Source organism: Helianthus annuus, chromosome 14 (assembly GCF_002127325.2).
Source record: "Helianthus annuus cultivar XRQ/B chromosome 14, HanXRQr2.0-SUNRISE, whole genome shotgun sequence".
Classification (NCBI taxonomy): Eukaryota; Viridiplantae; Streptophyta; class Magnoliopsida; order Asterales; family Asteraceae; genus Helianthus; species Helianthus annuus.
This window is the reverse complement of record NC_035446.2, coordinates 17,471,004-17,491,947: the sequence shown is the minus strand read 5'-3', so window position 1 is coordinate 17,491,947 and position 20,944 is coordinate 17,471,004. Positions and strand designations below refer to the sequence as shown.

The 20,944-nt window shown below is 34.9% G+C and overlaps 1 protein-coding gene and 1 long non-coding RNA gene across 3 annotated transcripts; one reads left to right on the top strand and one right to left on the bottom strand.

Annotated features, from left to right (window-relative positions):
* Window positions 1–272: 272 nt before the first annotated feature.
* Window positions 273–2,216, top strand: LOC110905333. The gene is made up of 3 exons (XR_004879154.1): window positions 273–764; window positions 856–962; window positions 1,558–2,216. It is a non-coding gene; the product is annotated as an uncharacterized LOC110905333 (long non-coding RNA).
* Window positions 2,217–9,150: 6,934 nt separating this feature from the next.
* On the bottom strand, window positions 9,151–12,231 carry LOC110908166. Of its 2 annotated transcripts, none has more exons than XM_022153064.2 (5): window positions 11,711–12,231; window positions 10,942–11,291; window positions 10,052–10,253; window positions 9,673–9,765; window positions 9,151–9,416 (listed from the first exon to the last, which is right to left on the bottom strand). In XM_022153064.2, the coding sequence occupies exons 3-5, from the start codon at window positions 10,185–10,187 to the stop codon at window positions 9,262–9,264; spliced, it is 384 nt and encodes a 127-aa protein (XP_022008756.1). In that variant the 5' UTR covers window positions 10,188–10,253; window positions 10,942–11,291; window positions 11,711–12,231; the 3' UTR covers window positions 9,151–9,261. The 2 variants fall into 2 exon arrangements, with proteins under 2 accessions (XP_022008756.1, XP_022008758.1); XM_022153066.2 differs by having other exon boundaries at window positions 10,951–11,291.
* Between the last annotated feature and the right edge of the window lie 8,713 nt (window positions 12,232–20,944).

Sequence of the window (20,944 nt, the reverse complement as noted above, 5' to 3'; positions counted from 1 at the left end):
CCCTGTGGTTTCATTTTCGTAACCATTTCAGTCCACCTCGTAACCATTTCAGTCCCTGTACTTACAGAATAAATGGATTGAAATGGTTACGAAAGTGAAACCACAGGGACTGAAATGGTTATGAAAGTGAAACCATAGGGACTGAAATCGCAATTTTTAAACTAATGGACTGAAATAGTGATTTTTGACAAACCATAGGGACGAAAACAGTAATTAACTCTTTAAATAAAATATAAACCCAACTGAATTCTTTACGGAAACACGGAAAGAATGCATGTTATCCCAAATCCATTCTCAATCCTACAAACTCCATACGAGAAAAACGAAAGCAATTCGTAAAGGTAAACTTCATTCAATTTCCATGTTTATCTTTTTTTTTTCCTTCTGCAAAAACTATTTGAAGTGATTGATTCATAAAATCCTTTAGTGAATTGACACACCCAAAATCCCTAAATGATGTTGTGGGGTGGATGATTTTTCGTTACAAAAATTTTTTGAACATCATTTTCCGTTATAAATTTGTGTAAAACGATCCGTAAACGTCACCTCTTCGACCCCAGCGTTCGTAACCGCTGCTACTTCGTCTCCGACTATTCATAAGCGACGCCCATTCGTCTCTTGAAATTTGTATTTTGCTTCGGCAATCGTTGCCGTTCTCACCAATTGGCACATCTATCGGTTAAGATTTCTGTTCGGCAACCATCGAACATCGTCATCTTTTCTGACATACGTTTTTTCAGTCGTTAATGACGACCGCGATGCTGGTAAGGATTCTTTAGTTATTGCATCCTTCCCGAATTTCCCATACAAAGTGATATTACAATTACATATTATAATATATTTTTTTACCGTTAGACGTATAGCGAGATAAATATCCCTACTTTTACAAGGCGTTTCTGCATTCTGAGAGACAACAAGACCGACAAAGGAAGACCGACGGCGGTTGACGTTTTAGTGCATAGGTATGGTTTTCTTCACTTTTTAATTCAAAATGTTTGAATTTGATATCATTATTTTCGATACCTATAGTTTCTTCTAAGAAAATTGTTTCATGCTCTTATTATGTATTCTAGCGAAAATATCAGACACGATTATTTGGGTTACGAAGTTACCATGATTTCTTCTATTTTTTTTTATGTCCCAAGTTACATTTTGTATTGTTATATAATTTTGTAACATTTTAGATGTAATTTAACATTTAGTAGAAAAAACATATAATTGAATACATAATGACATATTCAACAAAATGCAATTACATTCTCTGTTTTAGTTCGTACTATTGATGTGTAAAAAATTCAAATATTATGCCTCTTGCTGGAATGTTGAACGGGAGTCAGAGGTATAGGTCTTCAAGTTGCATGGACTCCCTCTTTAGCATTTAAAACATATTTTTGTTTAGAGATTCTATAACTCTATTTGGTAACTTAATACAAGATCTAGGTCTAGATTCCGTTGATAAAAAGGTACAATTTTATGTTGATTTATGTATAGTTTTTCAAATTTTGCGAAGTTGGTTTACCTCGACCGGATTCACAACTGTGCATTGACGATTTGCAGCCAATTGTTGGTCAAGGCTAAACCACAGCGGCGATTACACGGTTGTTGAAAAGGTGATCAATAATGGGGCTGTGTGACGAAATAGCGCAATCGAAACTGAGGAGATGCTGGTGGTGTAGCTTGAATAGGCGAACAAATTAGAGGCCGATTGAGAAGTTAAAATGCGAGGTCACAAAGGCTTAAGAAGAGGTGATGATCGCGAACGTCATCGCTTTATTTAGAGTAAAGAGCGATTCAAGCTTTAAACGTGAAACGACTTTGACGACTGTAGGGTGAGGAATTCAATCATACAGGAATTGAAGGAATTTAGTACCGGATAAAGTCTTTTTGATCGGGTCCATCGATCTTGAATTCAGGTTTGCTGGGTAAGCAACTCTTATACATGTTTCATCATTTATTTTCGGGTTTGCCGGGTAAGCAACTCTTATACATGTTTCATCATTTAATTATTTTTCTTAATCAAGACATGGATTTAATCTATTTTTCATTGGCAAAAAAAATCAATATTTTTTTTATGGGAAATCAAGCTTTTTTGTATAATAATAACATATTAACAGTAAAAAACAAAACAAAAGACAAATAAAAATTTTCGCTACTCATGTAGTGATACTAAAGAAATTCATAATCAACTTCCCGCCGCAACGCGCGGGTTAGCGTTAACTCGTTCTTATACAATTAGTAACGTGTCATGACATACACATGCATTTTCATATAACTACAAAAAAGTAACAAAGGTCACCAACAATTAATTCCCACCCCTTCACATTACTAACAATTAACTTTCATTATATAATATTAAAAAAAAAACAACTCAGGTTGCCTTTAATGCACAATCGTAAAGTTTCATAGGAAGCACCCGTTTGTGTCATCGGAAGGCACCGATTCAAATACATGGTTTCATCTTCAAAACTGGTTAACGACATGTCAAAAGCAGCACCGTATCCAACACACCAATTTATAGCGGTTACCAAAACCGTATCAACCCGACGTACCCAATACAAACTTTCAGAGAAACTAACAAACTTTCAGACGTAAGAAAAACATTCAAAATATCAAAGCCGGCGCAACTTTACAGTTGACAACAAATCAAACCAACGCACCGTTCGGGAAAAAAAACAAACCGAAATGTCTCCTCCAACCACCGTGTCGTTTGCCTCCCTTTCACACTATATATAACCACCACCGCCGATCTCCGCCGGAAGAATATAGACAGTTATGGGTCTCAGATGTGGTGATAGTAGTTGTCTGAGAGGGGTAGTCATGGTTGTCGCTCGCGGCCTCCGGTTAACCAACTCGCTGGAACCCTAAAGGATAACAGGAAAGTCGTTTCTGTAACCGACGGCTTATTTCCAGATCTTTCGAACACCACCGTGGGTGAAGTAGAAGTGTGTTTGTGTGTGGTACGTTTAAGAAATTACCGTTTGCTTTTCATCTTCCTCTGGTGGCGGTGGTGTTTCCCTCTGTCTCCTTCTTTCTACACACACTGTAGATTTGGAGGATTTGGTCCAAAATAAAATAAAATTGCACACACATAAAAAAATAACAATCAATAATCTGTGCGTCTCATTTCTTATGATACTAATTTTGATTGTATAAAACTTTGTTGTATGTATGGTGCAATCTTCTTGGTTAACTAGAAGTGTATGAATAAAATGTGTTGGCTTTTAAAAAAAATTAAACTGTGCGTATACATGTACATACTAATGATAAAAATATATTTAAAATTTATAAAACAATAAAATGTGTACACTCAAATACAAAAAAATAATTAAGTATATAAATAAAACACCAAAAATAATAGATTAGGCTATTTCTAATATATTAGTGTTTAACGTGGATATATAAAAAAAAAATATGTAATAAGTAATTTTTTAAAACGTTTTATTAATTATATTTGTTTTATACTTGCAAGATGATGTTTGTACTCAAGCTTTCCACGTACCACACGAATGAAATTGGTATCATATTTTAAAATATTTAAAAATATTTTGTAAAACTATTCACCAAAACTTTAATATTATTTGCAAAGTTTGTGATATTAAAAATAATGTAAAATTGTTCTCAAGATGTTCATGCCTGTTCCAAAAAAATAACCTATTGTTGTGTATCACAACTATATATTTAGTATATGTATAATTTAGATAAAGTTTAGAAAATGAGATATGTATAAAATCCTTTAATTGAATATAAATGGGATTATATATAACTTATATAAATTTAAAAACTATATGAAACTGTAACCAATTTCAAGTTATAATTCATGATAGTAATGCAGACTTTTGTGGACTAATCAAAACCACCCCAAATATTTTACAAATATTTATAACATATAACTTTTACATATTTTGATACGGTTATCAGTTTTTATAACAAAACAGTACATATTATAATAACTTATTCTAAAACTAAAGAATTTTACAAGTCACATGACAATACTAATGACTTTCATAATCAAATTCCGCCGCAACGCGCGGGATAACATCAACTTGTTCAAACTAAACTGTAAGAGTTATATTATATTTTTACTAATGCTTCAAGGGATGAAAAGTAAGTTATTAATACTCAAAACTTATTAAAATTTAAGAGAAAAAAAGTTAAAATGTATGACCAACAATTCATGTGGTACAACCTTATAAAGCATAATAAAATTGAATAGTGAAAATAAGAGGGAAACAAATTTTATCAACTAATGCTTAATACCACAAATTTTATCAACTAATGCTTTATTTATCAACTAATGCTTTATTTATCAACTAATGCTTAATACCATCAACGAATGCTTAATACTTTCATAAAAGATTATATATTTATGCATCACACTAAAAGACAATTTGTGCTTTATAATTCAATCAAATTAAGATCAACACTTAATTTTTACAGTTATATAAAAATTAAAGTTGTTAAAGTCTAATTTAGCAACTTGTTGACGCATTATTTTATATATAATTGATATACCGCTAACACACTAGTAATTTAATAATAATAACAATAATAATAATTGATATTATCATTTTATTTATTATTATTGTTATTGCTATTATTAGTGTTATTATTGTTAGCTATTGTGGGGTTGCATTGTTCAAGAGGACTGGGTTGCATAGTTCAAGAGGTACGTCGCCAAAAGAAAGCAACTTTGGGATGCCCATGATTAGTGACCATTATCATTTCAATAATATGATTAGTGACCATTATCATTTCAATAATATTTTTGTTTTTCTCCTTTATGTATTAAATTAGACCTTTAAAAACACATTTTAATTTTTTTAAAATATATTTTATTGAATTTTCAAAAGATTACTTATTGTTTCATTTGGCTTGTAATAAAATTATGTCACAAATACAATATAGACCTTTAACCCAACAGTGATTTTAAATATATATTTTCATCCATCTATTAACCAAAGTTAATAGATGTATCAACAACAATGATTTTAAGTTGATGAGCATTATTTATGAAAAACGTTAAAAGATTATTCTAATTAATGCAATTAAAAAGAGTATAACTAATAGACTAAAATATTATATAACGTTATGGGTATATTCAATGTCAACAATGTGAAATACCAAATGTTATTTTCGATGCCGAGAGTTTCTAAAGCTTATTAATATGTTTCTATTTTTGACAGTGTGATACAAAACCCCAAACATGTGAAATATAATCTGATAAAATCTGTCAAAAACACCAACTGAAAGTTTACTAAACATCATAATCTTAAAAAATCTTTATACAACAACTGATAAACAATCATTTTTTACATAGCCCTAAATATCTACACCTCAATCGAACATCCATACAAAAGTAAAAACTTCAATCGAACATCAATACGAACATTCATATGATGGAATCTGAAGTATAACAAATCAAATAAACAAACATGATCACAACTTAAAGTTCATATAAAAGAACAAACCTAAGATCAAAAATCATACATGGAAGCGTGGTATAAAAAAATTACATGAAGCAAAGATTTCAAAAGAACAAAATCGAATCAATACATTTTCGATTACCTTTTGCTGATAAGGAAAAATCTTTAACACTCCCTGTCGTTGCTTTGTCGCCTTTCGAAGTTCGGAGATGGAAATGGAATTGGAATGGTAGATGAGTGGTTAGAATTTGGGGCCCGATTTGATATAAGGGTTTTAATGGGCCTACAAAATCTAATCTATTATTAAGCTTAATTGGATCAAATATAAGGGGCTTTATTGAACTGATCAATAACATTTGATTAGTTGTATTAAATACAAACAATATAAATGATGTATTATAATCTATTTCGATGGTTATTAAAGCTACCCGTGTGGTTACACATACTGTTTTTAACATTACTTTATAAAGATATATAACTAAAGACCAAAATTTAAATGATATATTATAATCTGTTTTTTAGTTCGATCATTACTAAACCTACCCGTGTGGTAACACGGGTGCTACACCTAGTAAAATATCATATAGAATTGACAAAACCCACTAATGTAGAAAACTATTACCTTCTCGATAACAAACCCTTTCTCCGTCACTTTCTAAAATCCATGGCTGTCTTTCAACGGCACCCTCATCGCCACCACCCACAACCACAAATCATACACAAACCTCCTGTGTGTAACATGTGTTTGGTTGCTATTTAGGGATCTGACGACTTGGTTAAGGCGGTAGAAGTCCATTAAGGATTTAAGATAGTACCTTTGAATATCCTACTGTGAATCTCTTATACGAAGATATGGAAGATTCTACGAGGATTTGGATCACACAAAACATAAAAGGGAACACATAAGCACATAATCAAATAATTGTTTAATTTGACCTTAAATTTATTATCTTTGGACACAGATATTTAAAGCACACCAGGAATCCAATCCGTGGATTTCATTTGGCACTTTAATCATTTTCAAGAATCTATCTATGAAGATAGGAAAATCTTAATAGGAATTCGGCTTTGTCCTTATTGAATCGTAATTTATGTATTGAATCATACAAAGAATTCAATTAAGGGCTCCGATGAATGATACCCATCCACAAGGATCTAATTATGAGGATAGAAAGATCCTACATGGATTTTGGAGTTTGTGTAACGAGAGGTGTTCCGACACCTTGCACTAGGCGTGCTTAAGTCGATACACAAGGTAGAAAGTTCATGAGGTTGAGGCGCTAGATACGCCAAGGCGACATATGAAGCAGAATTTGAAGGTTGAGCCGCAGCAGGATTTGTAACAACTCTGCTTTGGATTGCAAAGCGGCACATGTTAACCAAATGTCCCCATCGTCCACCGTGGGTACATTTGAAACAGGGTATTTGATTCGGATGATGACGTTGGCATTGATTGCACCGAGGAGAAGTTCCCTTATACGGCTTCATCCCTGAGGCGAATCATGGTGATAGCTAAATCAACGGTCCTCTAGAGTATGACGCCTATTCGCTGGGTAATTGCAGCACCTGGTTCGGGCATTTGAGTGTTGTTGCGATGAAGAGGCATCTTGAAGATAATGGAAGGCATAGGAGGAAACAAGCGAAAGATAATCAAAAGAGAAAGACAACACATGAAGATTGTGACCATTTGTTTGTTACCAAAGGCAAACAAATGAGATGGTGACTAATCAAAGTAAGCGGGTTAATATAATGCATCGCGAAGACATGCTCGCTTATAAGTGGACACTCACCCCAATTGTTCCCAGGTAAGAGTGACTGGTCCGATACTGCGGATTTGTACGGACACTCTAGCCTTAGACAGAAGACCCGGGGTACGGGCACCCACCCTTCCAGTTTGCACGTGTTCACATTAATGAGACCCATACTTTGACGAGATCTTGAAAACTTAGAAGGTTCAAATATATATGATGTAATTACAATAAGTGATTAAAAAAAATTCAATAAAATATATTTTAAACATATATTTTCGATGGTAGTTGTGGGTTGCAACTGCTACGTAAAAGACTCATCCAGTTATAAAGTTTTCATCGGTTCACCGCCACCACCGTAAAACAAACTGCGAACGGGAAAAATCATCCTCAGAATGCCCATGATAAATTGCTTGTTATTATGTTTCAAAAATTTTATTGTTTGTACACAGAGTATTACATCATATAATAAGATTACTACTTGATCATAAATAATTACTATGATGTAACTACATCTACTACAATACACTTAGAAAGCAAATCTGCTTGTAAATATAGTTAAATTATAGGATCAGTAAATATATAAACAGAGAAAAGGAAGTTTTTATACACTTAGAGGACATATATATTATGTTAAATTATATAGATTGTTTGGACTTCAAAGTTTAAAAGGTGAAGTTGCTAAACATATTTACTACAATTCATTAACACATGTTTATAAGTATAACATGAGGAATGATATTTACAAACATGAAACGTCAATAAAATTCACAGTTCATTCATAGTGATTATCCAAAAACAAAACTAGAAGGAAAAAACTAATTTGATCTTTTTCATAAATGTTATAAAATAATAATAATAATAATAATAATAATAATAATAATAATAATAATAATAATAATAATAATAATAATAATAATAATAATAATAATAATAATAATAAATGATTTTAAAGAATATAAAGTGAAATCATACCGGTTAAATAATATGATAAAAATCTAACCTTTGTACACTAAAAACAATATGGACTCGTGTAAAGGGTTGCATTCAAGGGAGAATCACTTATCATTGAAATAACTGTTTTACAGTTTGTGAATAAGATGTATTAAAAAAAAATTAAAAAAAAATAAAGAAAAAACGTTGTTATACTTGAGTTTTATAATTAAAAATACATATACCATGAGAGTATATCTACGATCCAGCTTCAATGGTTGTTCTAAGTTTAAAACTCATTGTTAATATATGTAAACTAGGTTTATACATAGCGCCGCGTTGCGACGCGCTCAACCGGCTTCTTTCAAGTTTTATTTAATTGGTTGATGCGCTAAATCAAATCATTCTTGGTGTGATAACATACACGCGAGGCTCAGCCAAACCACCTAAGGGTAGCAGGCGCATTGACCTATAAAAAACTTGTCTCAACCAGCCAAAGACCAGCCTATATAAACACAAAATGGTACTAAAACAATCTAAACCAGCCGAAATCAAGTATAAAACAACTAAAAAAGCCTGTGATGTACCTGCGCCTGACTTGGAGTACTGAAGGCCAATTTTAAGTGTAGTCAAGTTAGGATCACACAAAACATTTTATTTACATTGTATACTTTCAAATAAAATGGTTTAACAGAATTTAGTCGGAAAATGCTCTGAACCTGCGCCTAAGAGCCTTAAACCGCACATTTCAGGGCGCAACGCATATGGTATGCCGGGCTGCGTTTTAGTGCCTAGGCTCCCAGGTGCGCACCTTTGACATCATAAGTGGCTATCCTTGGTAAGAAGTGTTAATTAAAGCGACCCATATAAGGTAAACCTATTATAACTAAAACTTGCTTTAACCCATGCCAAAGTAATACTTTCTTTGAAACATCCCCTTTTAACCCAAGCCAATTTAGCTAGAACCCGTTTTGACACACAACCAATTCACTAATTGGTGTTGATACGCACACAGACATGATCAACTATTCTACAAATGCCAAAAGGACTGAAACCATAGACCTTTCATTTTATAGTAGAAAGAAGACCGATACAATAGTATGTCAAAGTAGCTGATGTAATACATAACTCATACCAACCCAATGTTCGAGCATTACTTAGAAGAAACCAATTCTGTTCATACCCGCCACCTTGCTGCAATAAGGTCTACAAGGTGGATGAATATAAATTTGATGCCGTCTCGGAACAGTAGCACCAATGCCCATGTGTGCCAACTTCTTAGCAGTCTCATAAACACATCTGCCCTTTCCAGCTGCACATCAAATTTAAATGTTTCAGCCCAATAGTCCGCGCCTTTGAAGTTTTTTTTAATAAAAAATGATTATAAAATTTGAGAGCATTACAATAATTTAATTTACACAAGGTTTGTTGTGTTTAAAAATCATACTCAATATCTCAGTCGTTCCCATTTTAGCTTAATTTTTTATGTGAATCGGAACCGACCATTCATAAATAGACGGGTTGACATAAAATTACATTGTAGAAAGTGTATTTGCTGAAGTACTTACATGTATTGTAGTTTCCAGTACGTTGGTATTTTGCTTGTCTGGGAATCGTCTTTTCACACACCTGATGATTCATTTCCGACTTATTACGCACCCCTATAATAGATATTAAGAAAATCTATAAGTAATAACTTTATATTCTTAAATTGAAAAAAAAATTAATAGACGTTAAACGGCGGTTCCAGCCAGTTCGAAACCATAAGTTATCAAACCATCAAAACCGGACCATATATTATTCAAACCGGCCAACTTTCCCGCCCTTTCCAACCGTGTTCTTAAACATAGTATCTGCAACCCAACAGTTCATGAAAAAGGCCAAAATCTTATATGAAATTCTAGTGATTTGTGAGATCAAATTTATAAAGATGAAAATGAAAGTGACCGTAGCGTCCAAACTGAGCTTTTCGCCAGCTCAACACCTGCATATTTGCTAGCTGCTTCTTCTCACGAACCTTCTTGTTCATGTTCTTAAACAAAATCTTCACCAGCATTGGAGGTGACATCAGTTCATTCTCCATCACATGTCTAGAGATTGGTGCCTCTAACTGTAGAACTTTATAAAACTGCTAGCAGATTTCATAAGCCTGCACAAAAAAAATTGGAAATTTAGGCGTAATATCCCAAGCTTTAGGTAACCCTTAGTCCCCAAAGACAATGCATTGTCAACTACCAATACTTCTGAGCCATACAATATGTACCAAACGAACTACAATCGCACGAATGCATTTGGCTCATCCCTACTTCAAGATAATACCAAATTGCTAATAGAAATCAAAAACCTTTCAAACTGTAAACAACAATGGAAACAAAGCATAGGTTCAGAGTTTCGAAAACAATGAAATATCCATGGCTGCAGGGGGTTGCAGGTTAAGACCCACCATCCGTAATCCCTGCCACCCAAAGGTGAGATGCTCATCAATTTTCAGCAGAATCAATGAACCATCACAACAAAAAATGGTAAGAAACAAAAGCCGTGTGAATAGCTTGCTTGCTGGCAACACACATGTGCCAAACCATAATGCAAGCAGAATGGACGCCCAGGATATCTCAACCTACACTGCCTTTATCCACCAATTAAATGAACAACCGCCCTTCACAACCAACACATTTAAAACACTCCTGAAAGACACTATTCATTTCAGTTGTATTATTATAATCAAGATGGAATATGTATAATCCAAGAGCAACATCATAAACAATTAACACATGGAACGACAACACAATGCATTGGGCTCATCCCACTTCAAGATAATGCTAATAGAAAGCAAAAACCTTACAAACCGTAAATAGCAATGGAAGTCAAGCACAGGTTCAGAGTTCTGTAAACAATGAAATATCAATGGCTGCAGGGGGTTGCAGGTTAAGACCCACCATCCACAATCCCTGCCACCCAAAGGCAAGATGCTCATTAATTTTCAGCAGCAGAATCTAAGAACTCATCACAACCATAAATGGTATGAAACCAAAGCCTAACAAATCAACTGTGTAACAGGTAAACCGAAGGGTTAATGGTTATCCAGAATACAATCATCCGCGAAACCCTAAAACGACCACAAAGATCTATACACCAGCGATCCTCGCCGCCACCAAACCAAACGCCCTTTAACGGTCCTGCCGAGAACCTGGAAAAAATATAAACTATGAATTTTTTTTTTTAAAAAAAATTTGTTATTATTTTATCAATTTTATGAATATATCTCAAATTTGATTGAAATTAAGTCAAACTTAACACAATTTGATAAATTTCTATCAAATTTCAACCATAAATTGAAGCTTATTAATATTAACAACATCAATCAGAAAATAGATACTACAAAGTAACCTAAAATCTCATTGTGACAAAATTAGGTTTTTCAAAATGCAAGAATATGAAACAAATCTAAACAATCTAAAGTAAAATTAACACAAATGGTTCTTAGTAAAAATTGATAGATCTTAATGATGACATATGGTCATATTCAGATGAATCAATATCCATCTGTGTAACCAATTACTATGCTATTCTTCTGTCTATATCTACAAAAGGAGATTAGCAATTTACTTGGTGCAATAAATGTTAGCTGACATGGAGAAACCCAAACTGATCCCACAATTTCCAGGAAGTGTTTTAGCTAGCGCCGGATTTGGGTTTAGGCTTCTCGAAGCCGACTTGAGGCAATTACAAGCAGCTAGTTTATCTTCAATGGTCTTTTGCAGCAGCCACAATAGCAACCACATTTAATAAATGATGAATGTTTTCCGTGACACGGAATCGCAACCATAGCCACCATACAAACCGCTGTAAATTCCGGCGAACGACGGAGATAAACCACCACCAATAGGGTTCACAGTGGAGCCCTAGGTCATCTTCGGTTAGACCACCATCAGTCACCATCGTCGCTAGAGTCGCCGGGTTAGCGGCTGTCGTGAGAGAATTCAGTCACCCGTTGGAGATATTGAGGCAAAGATGAACCCTAATGTGTTGCAGGATAAATCAAAGATGTAGCGGTGGAGGTATTGAGAGACACGTGGGGATAACGTGGCCATTGATTTGTTTATGTATGGCCCAATGAAGAGTGCCAGGGTGTTTTGGCACTGTTCATTCCCTTCGCTTATTATCATATTTAGATGATGCAGCCTTGGTTTCATGGGAAAAAAATGCATGTAAATGATATATTTTTTTTGAACAAACACATGATAAACATCCATATATTTAAATGAAGTGGTTTACGGACTCTTAATTTATATGTATGCATTTTCTTTAGAGGCTAATTTTTTATATGAGTGACTTTGTTGAAACACTCACTACATAGAGATATACAAAGACAAAGACGTACCAATTGGTTGCCTAGTTCGACGGCAGTATTGTGGTAGATGGGGTTCTTGCCAAAGCTGCTTCCACAGAAGACACACATCCGCTTAAATCTAGATAGTTTCGCGGTGATCTCCATCGTTGCTCCACCATGTTTAGGATGTTTATTACTTTCCATTTACGGAAACAATACCCTCTTCTAGTGTTACGTATACAAGACTATAGTTTCCCACTTGTAAACTGAGAGAGAGATAGAGGTGCAAATGGTGAGAGAGATCGGTTGCGTTTATATATTTGTAAAAGTGCTATAAGTATCCAAACACCTGGCAACATCCCACTATCTAATTTTTTATTTTATATAAAGAAGACAGAGACAGATCCCTTTCAAGGCAACATCATTTAGTTTTTCATATGCCTTTCATGTGCTTTACTTCCTCATTTTCATCAATTTATTCTATTCTAACCGAGTTTTATCGTAGTAGGCATTCAGACAACAGGTTTTCCCCAAAACTAGTGATAATGAGCCTGGCCATCCAGCGCTATCTGCGGTCGCGGACGTATGTGGTCGTCTTTTGCCATTGAGTTACCCCAGGTAACCTGGTTGTTCGCTTGCCGTTCAATAACAAAGTTATGAAAAAAGGGTAGAGAGAAGCGTAGACTGACATTGGGTTACCCCAAGGTACCGGGTTATAATTCATTAGCCGTTCAAAGAAATGTTATGAAAAAAGGGTAGACTAACACGTGGCATTAAAAAGTTTAAAGTTAAAAAAGATTTTAGACTACGATGTAAGAACTGATAAAACTAGTAATTTTGTCAGGTGTAGTATATATAGGGGACGGGCTTTATACACACAAACATTATAATAATTATAATTACGTTGAGAGAATTGAATAATATATCGCAAATCTATTTTTTCTCTTGTATATATCATGCTTTAGTCCCTATTAGTTTAACCTAAAGGTTATGTAGTATGTTAATTGTCATGACCATTCGGGTATCAAGTTTTAACTAACATAATATCAACAAAATGTAATTTCTGCCGAGACGATCAACTACAGAAGCTACACACTTTCTTAGGAGACTGATAGAAAATTATATGGAGAAGAAGAAATATTTGCATATGATTTTTATTGATCTTTAAAGATGTATGATAGTGTACCACGTAGACTGATTTAAGGTAGCCTGGAGGGTAGAAGGGTTCATACGAAGTATATTAAATTAATTAGGGATATGTACGGTAGGACCAAGACAAGCACGCTAGTAGGTGATACCGACTTCTTCCCCGTAGAGATAGGCCTCCATCAAGGGTCCGTGTTGAGCTCATTTCTCGTGGTTGTTTTGGACGAGTTGTTAGTCGATCCAAGAAGCACTTTCATGGTGTGCTAAACAGAGAAAGTACACATAGTCTAAAGGAGAGACTAGGGGAGTGACAAGTTGTTTTTAGAAAGAAATGGCGTAAAGAGTAGTCGTTCTATGACCGAATACATGTACTATGACTTTAGTGGTATAGAACCCAGGTAACCATCGAAGGTCAAGTGGTGTTGAAGTCAACTAAGTTCAATTATCTAGGTTTGTCTATTCGTAGTGTGTCGCAACCCCCGACCCCTACCCGGGAGTGGGAGCCGCGAGACACAGAACGGGTAGTATCGGTGTTTATTAATTTGGCAGCGGAAGTTAAAACATCAGGATCGTAGTTAGGAAATAGATCTCAGAGTTTCAAAACACCAAACTTTTATAATAAATAAATGGGATAAAACCCATGTTCCATTTTTAATACATTTATAGGGGTAAACCCTTATTATTGAAAACATAATCTCCTTTTATTTAGGTAACTTTTATAACCATTTTCTTTAAGCCTTCAGTGATCCATAGTTAGCTTTTAATAGCTTTCACATCAAGTTACCTGAAACGCGTTTTAAAAACATTTTATCAGCAAGAAATACTGACGAGTACATTCCAATTTTTAAAACGTCAGTTGTTATAACATTACAGTATTAAGGGCGATTACAATGTTTATATCTACCAAATTACTCGTTCAGTACTTGTCACTCGACGGATCTGTGACTATGGTCATATCACACATTGGATACCCGTGCCCAATTGTGACGGTTATCAAGTACTGTATACAAACCCCATAATACTGGCAGCAATTGTAGAATACAAAGACTTAATCACTGTAATTATAACTGATAAACATTTAGGGTTTTGCAACGCATCTTAAATATAATGGCTCACAAACTGTGAGAAAAAGAGAATGACTCACTTTGTAGACTTAAGTAGTTTTATAGCTTCCTGTTGCTTTTCCTGATTATGATCTATTAAAAATACACAACGTGCACGTGTTAGTAAGATAACCCAAATCACATTAGCCATACAACACGAGACCGAACTCCAACGAACTTAGTCAGGCAGAGCCTCGACATGCGTTACGGAGCCCTAGATCAATCGGGTAGGGTAAAGAATTAGTGATCAGGGGTTAAAATACTTACAACGAGGCAGAGCTTCGTGTTTTAGGGGTATAATATCGAGCAACTTTTAGCTATAATAGGGGCTTTGAGGGAGAAAAGAATTGAACGAGAATGACTGAGGCTGGAGGCCTCCTTATATAGGCTGGAACGGAGGTCTCTCGCGCCCCGTGAGAGCCTCGTCCCTTTCCTTCACGGCCTGCGAGCCAGGCCTAGCTACGCTAGGTCTGGTTAGTCACCTATATAGCTTCGACACGTATCAGGAGTTGTTATATCCTCCCCACCTTGTTTTAAATCTCATCCTCGAGATTCCCTGGAACAGGTGTGGATATTCCTTTGCATTTCTGACTCGAGTTCCCATGTGTATTCTGGTCCTCTCTTAGAATCCCATTTTACTTTGACCAGAACTATTCTCTTGTGTTTGAGATTCTTGATCTTTCTATCTTCAATCTGAAGTAGTTTCTCTACAAACTTAAATTTCTCATTTACCTCTATGTCCTGAAGAGGTACCACTAATGATTCGTCTGCTAAGCACTTCTTGAGGTTACATATATGAAATACATCATGTATTCCTGCCATTTCCTCTGGCAGTTGTAGCTGATAAGCTACTGGTCCTATTCTTTTGATAATCTCAAAAGGTCCAACATACCTTGGGCTTAGCTTTCCTCTTTTAACGAATCTAACTACTCCTTTCCATGGAGAAACTTTTAATAATACCTTATCTCCAACTTGAAATTCCAATGGCTTTCGTCTGTTATCTGCATAACTCTTTAGACGATCTCGTGCTGCTTTTAGTCTTTCCTTGACTTGAATAATCTTGTCAGTTGTTTCTTGTATTATCTCTGGTCCAGATAGTTGCTTTTCTCCAATCTCTGCCCAACAGACTAGAGTTCGGCATTTGCGTCCATAAAGGGCTTCAAATGGTGCAGCATTGATGCTGGTATGATAGCTGTTATTGTATGAAAATTCTATTAATGGTAAATGATCGTCCCAATTTCCTCCGAAATCAATTACACGGGCTCTAAGCATATCTTCCATTGTCTGAATTGTCCTTTCGCTTTGTCTGTTCGTTTGAGGATGATAAGTTCTGTAACACCCCAAAAACGGGTTTGGTAATCAAACCACACTAATATTAGTGAATGGGTAAAATACCGTTAGTGGTAAAAAAATTAACCCGGTAAATATTAGGATTTAAATGAATAAACCTAATATTAGACAAAAGAGAATAAAAGCTTTGAGGAAATAAATTAACGGGACTTAAAATAAAACGGGTTTTAAATCCTGGAACTCACTAAGTTAACTAGGAAATGTTTAACCTAGTTAATAAAAGAAATATTGTTGGAAATAAGTATCTTGTAGCCTACTTAAAATTAACTAACACAAAAACTTGAGGGGCCAAAGAGGAATAATTAGAAAGTTGGTTTAATATAATGAAAATAAAAAATAAAACACACACACTAGGTGTGTGTTTTGGATCGAGCAGAAGACCAAATTCGGGTTTGAATATATATTAGCGATCACCTAGTCGTGGGGATCATAAGGTATGTCACAAAACCTAGATTGGTTAAAGTTGAATTTTGAGACAAGTAGGTTACTTGCAAATAGATTGTTGCATTATGATCCAAAGTTGAAATTGAATGTTTATGTATGTTTAATTTCGTTAGTTATGATGAAATTACGAAGAAATTGATGTAATGTTACTTGTAAGTGATTAACAAGTAAACTAGGAAGTGGGCTTTGACTAAATAGTGAAGGAAAATGGTATATTTGTGCTTAAAATCATCATAATTGATGGTTGAAGCAAGATACTTGAACAATTTATAGGTTCGAGTGAATGCTTATACATGACTTGAAACGGGTTTTTATATGTTATGATGAAATTGGTAATTTTGTTCATGAAAATAGATGTATGAAATCGCGTTATATACTAGTTCATATGAAGAACTTGAATATATTAGGTGTTCAGGTGAATGCTAGTGATATCATGAAACGGGTCTCACTTATAGATGAGAACCCTTAGTTCTTGCGAAATGAATGAATAACTTAGTCTTGATAATTGCTTGAACGAGTTAATGTATTGGAAATGTAATAAACTCGGTTAGAACTCTGGTTAAAATGGTGGCCTAAAGATAACGCCTACTGGGTAACTAAGGAATGCCTAAACTAGTTGATGAACTTGAATGTGCATTTTATATATAATGGGCATTTGTGTCACACCCCTATTTTCCACGTGTCACCGGTGGGCCCGGTGGGGGAGTATCGTGACGTAATTGATATCATCATAGTAAAACAACACAAATTATAATGCACAGCGGAAGCAAAAAGATAGATTTATTCCAACCAAATGATTATTGTAATATTTAAGTATCACAATGTAGTTGAAATAGATCCACATGCGGATCAAAATAAAAAGGAGAATTGTTCAACAGATTTATTGCATCCAAGCTTGCGAGACTCTAAACGATGCTAAGGAGAGGCCAGCCTATTACGTGTAGAACCTGCACTTAATCTTTTTGGGGAAAATACGTCATTTTACACTGGTAAATACAATTTAACTGACTCATTTTGAAAACGTTTTAAAAATTGATTTGAATGCACATGGCACAAAAGTTTTTATAACTTGGGATAATTAATCAAATTTAAACTTGTAAAAGAATTACATGTTTTTATGCATTTAGTCGCCCGGTTCGTGCCACGTTTAAGATTAATAGACACGCCACATAGTATAAACCCGTGACGGGAAACCAACGGTTATACCTTAATAAATATGGACACATTGTCGGGTGTACGCCTACACCCGCGTGTCAAGGTCGTGGCCATTTCATGAATGATGCCAAGGATATCCGGGACATGGACATTAAACTCCCAAAGGCGTAAAACAAACAAAACGAATTTTCAAACGGGTCATCTTGATAATACTTAACCACTAATCGATTAAGGTCAAATGCCCGACCAAGCGGTATTTTATATACCGTACCCCAAGCCCGTATAAGGGAAAATAAGTTAAAAGTATTTACCTGAGCAAGTACAAACCACAACAAGCAAGTACAAGTATCTTTTACTGGATCTCCTATTCTGGAACGAAGGTTTATAATAACCTATTAGAATCCTAACGGGTCTTTAATTTAGCCTAAGCTTAGACCGGTTAGTTATCAAGGAATGAATACGGTTCATTCGCACGGAAGGCGAAGACCGGTTTAGAATGTGGTTTTGACCCGACAAGCTTGTATGCTTGTTTAATATGGGTAACATAATCATATTCTGGATTTTGAGACAAAAAGGATATGGTTTGACCCGTTTCGGCTAATATGTGTAAACTAGTTACATAAGCCGATCCGAACGCGAAAGTGCGTAACGGGTAACCATATAAATCATATACAAGTTCCTTGAGTTAATATGCACCAAATATGTTGTGATATCAGTAAGATATGTCCTATTATGCCCAAAACGATTTTTAACTTAAATTATGCCCCGAAAGGGTATTTTAGTCATTTTAGAGGGTATAAAAGAGTTAAATTAGTAACCTGAGTTACATATCTGAATAAATCAGTAAATATACTTATTTTAATGGGTCATAACAGTATGGTATCATATATATGTGAATTTTACAAATTATAACCATACTATGCCCAGAAGGGGCAATTTTGTAATTTCACATAAGCCTAAAAGGTCGAAACTGGAAACCTGAGTTTAAAACTTTTGTTTACTGTTAAAATATAAAATTTTACTGAATATATCAGTAGGTATCAACCCTTATACATATAAACTAGTTTTGATACATACTATGTCGTAAAAATGCCTAAAAAGGCGATTTGGAGCCATTTCCGGGTTTTGTATAAAAAGCTGATATTTTTTTAATATTCCAGAAGGCTCAAAAATTTATTTAACATAATAAATTAGTAGAAAAAGGTTTGAGGTCAAAAGGATTTATAAAACTCATTTTATAGCCTAAAAGGGCAAAACCGGCAATAACCGAAATAAACTTAAAACCCTATGTTATGCTCAGCCTAAAAATAAATAAAAATCTCTAATGATCCCAAAATATTATTATATATCAGTGGGTTTAAAGTTTGATATTAAAATTTTGGGTTTAGATAGGCTATATGCTAATTACGCTAATTAATTACTAAGAATGCTTCTAATTACGCTAATGAGCATAACTCTTAACCTAGACCTCAAACTGATTTCAAATTTTGGGTACAAGCTTATAAATCAGTAACTAAGATGTCTACTCTTTTATATTTTCAAAAATCATATTTTAAGGTCATTTGGGCATAATGGTCAACATATGAGCATTTAACGGAAACTTGCATAATAATTAGACACTAGTGAACCAAGCCGTATAATCTCAGAGGGTTATACTAACATGTAACTAGGTCCAAAAGAATCTCTAAGGCAATCCTAAACTTGACTATAACGGTCAGAACTGAAAGTCAAAGCGAAAGTCATACTATGCGACTTTCGGTTCCAAACCGGGTCTAAACTAAAAATTGTCGAGTTAAACATGTTTAGACATGTTCTTACATTAATTACCAAGTTATATTAATGATCAAACAGGTTGCATATATCCTACATTGCTAATTATGTATTAATTTGGAATTAAGCACTCTGTTGACTTTTTAAAGTAAGCTTTGACTCGACAATTTGCATAGTTAGAGTGGGAATCTGGAAATACCCTTTTAAGGGTTTATTGACCACATAATTACCTACTTATAGGTATTTTTAATTCGAGATTTGACTGAGTAATTATTGTTTAATCTCGAAGTCAAACCTTAATTACGACGGTTTGACTCTTAACTAATTAACTAAGCTAAACCGGATTAAGGGAGGTTAAGGACACTTACAAGAGTCCTAAGTATGCTTATGGAGCCTAAGAAGAGTTGGTTGCTGTCCAGGAGCTCCAGAGAAGTGTCTTGAGTGAAAGTGAAAATGAGCAAGTCCAATGTCACAACTTCAAGTCCTTATATAGTGAACTAGGGAGCTCAAGATCAAGCCAAGATAGTCTATGATGGTTACAAGATCATCCCAGGTGTCCCTAAGATGCTATATACTGCCTATCATGCCCCTGATTTCGAAAACCATCTTACTAAGGCGGTGCAACAGGCTGAACAGGCAGCTGTCCAAAACCTGCTGCCAGCGACAGGCTTACAGACCGTAAGCCTAAGCTCTTGCGGTCCGTATGCTTCTCTTACCGTATGCTTATACGGTTATGGTCCGTAACCGACCCTGGTCTGATACGCCCAGATATGCTCCTTGCGGGCCGTACGCTTAATCTGGTTGCGGTTCGTAACCGATCCTTGCGGACCGTAAGCCTTATGCCATATGGTTCGTAACCGATGGACTGAGGACAAAACTTTGTAAACTTTAAGCTTTGACCATGCATTTCTTTCCAATCCGAATCTTATGCAATGCTTTTCAGTTGTGGGGCCAGATACTCAGACCTTGCAAGCTTTGCATACACTTACACCCTTTTGGCACCTTATGGCAAGTCTTGTAGTGACGGAAATTTCAAGAGGATTTGTTTGGACATGCATCAATTTAAATTCAATTCTCTTAATCAAGAGCCTAATTTCCTGATTGTAGTAGAGATATTTTAAGGATCCAATTTCCATAAGAATGGAATTTTTATTTATTTAGAAACAACTGGCTAAATATATATATTCGATGTTTATCATAATGATTTAAGGATCTTGGGATTTATAATTTGGGTCGCTCAGAGGTGTTTTAATAACATGTCGCCCTTGGGTCATTCAGAGGTATTTTAATAACATGACGCCCCTTATTAAATCCTACCATATATCTTTATTTGATCCGGGTTCCTGACACGTTTGTCTCACATGACACGTGTCTTTATTTTATTGGGCATGAATTTTCGAGGTGTTATATCCTCACCCCCTTAAAAGAAATCTCGACCTCGAGATTTACTGAAACAAGTGAGGGTATTTTTCTTTCATCGTGGACTCTAACTCCCACGTATATTCGGGACCTCTATGGGCATCCCATTTGACCTTGACAATA

What these genes read in the sequence shown, in the direction of transcription:
- LOC110908166 (XM_022153064.2), bottom strand. Translation starts at nt 10,187, where the DNA reads ATGGAGAATGAACTGATGTCACCTCCAATGCTGGTGAAGATTTTGTTT. An exon ending in AGCTCAGTTTGGACGCTACG is followed by an intron (nt 9,766 to 10,051) that starts GTCACTTTCATT and finishes TATCTATTATAG; the next exon opens with GGGTGCGTAATAAGTCGGAA. An exon ending in TACTGGAAACTACAATACAT is followed by an intron (nt 9,417 to 9,672) that starts GTAAGTACTTCA and finishes TTTGATGTGCAG; the next exon opens with CTGGAAAGGGCAGATGTGTT.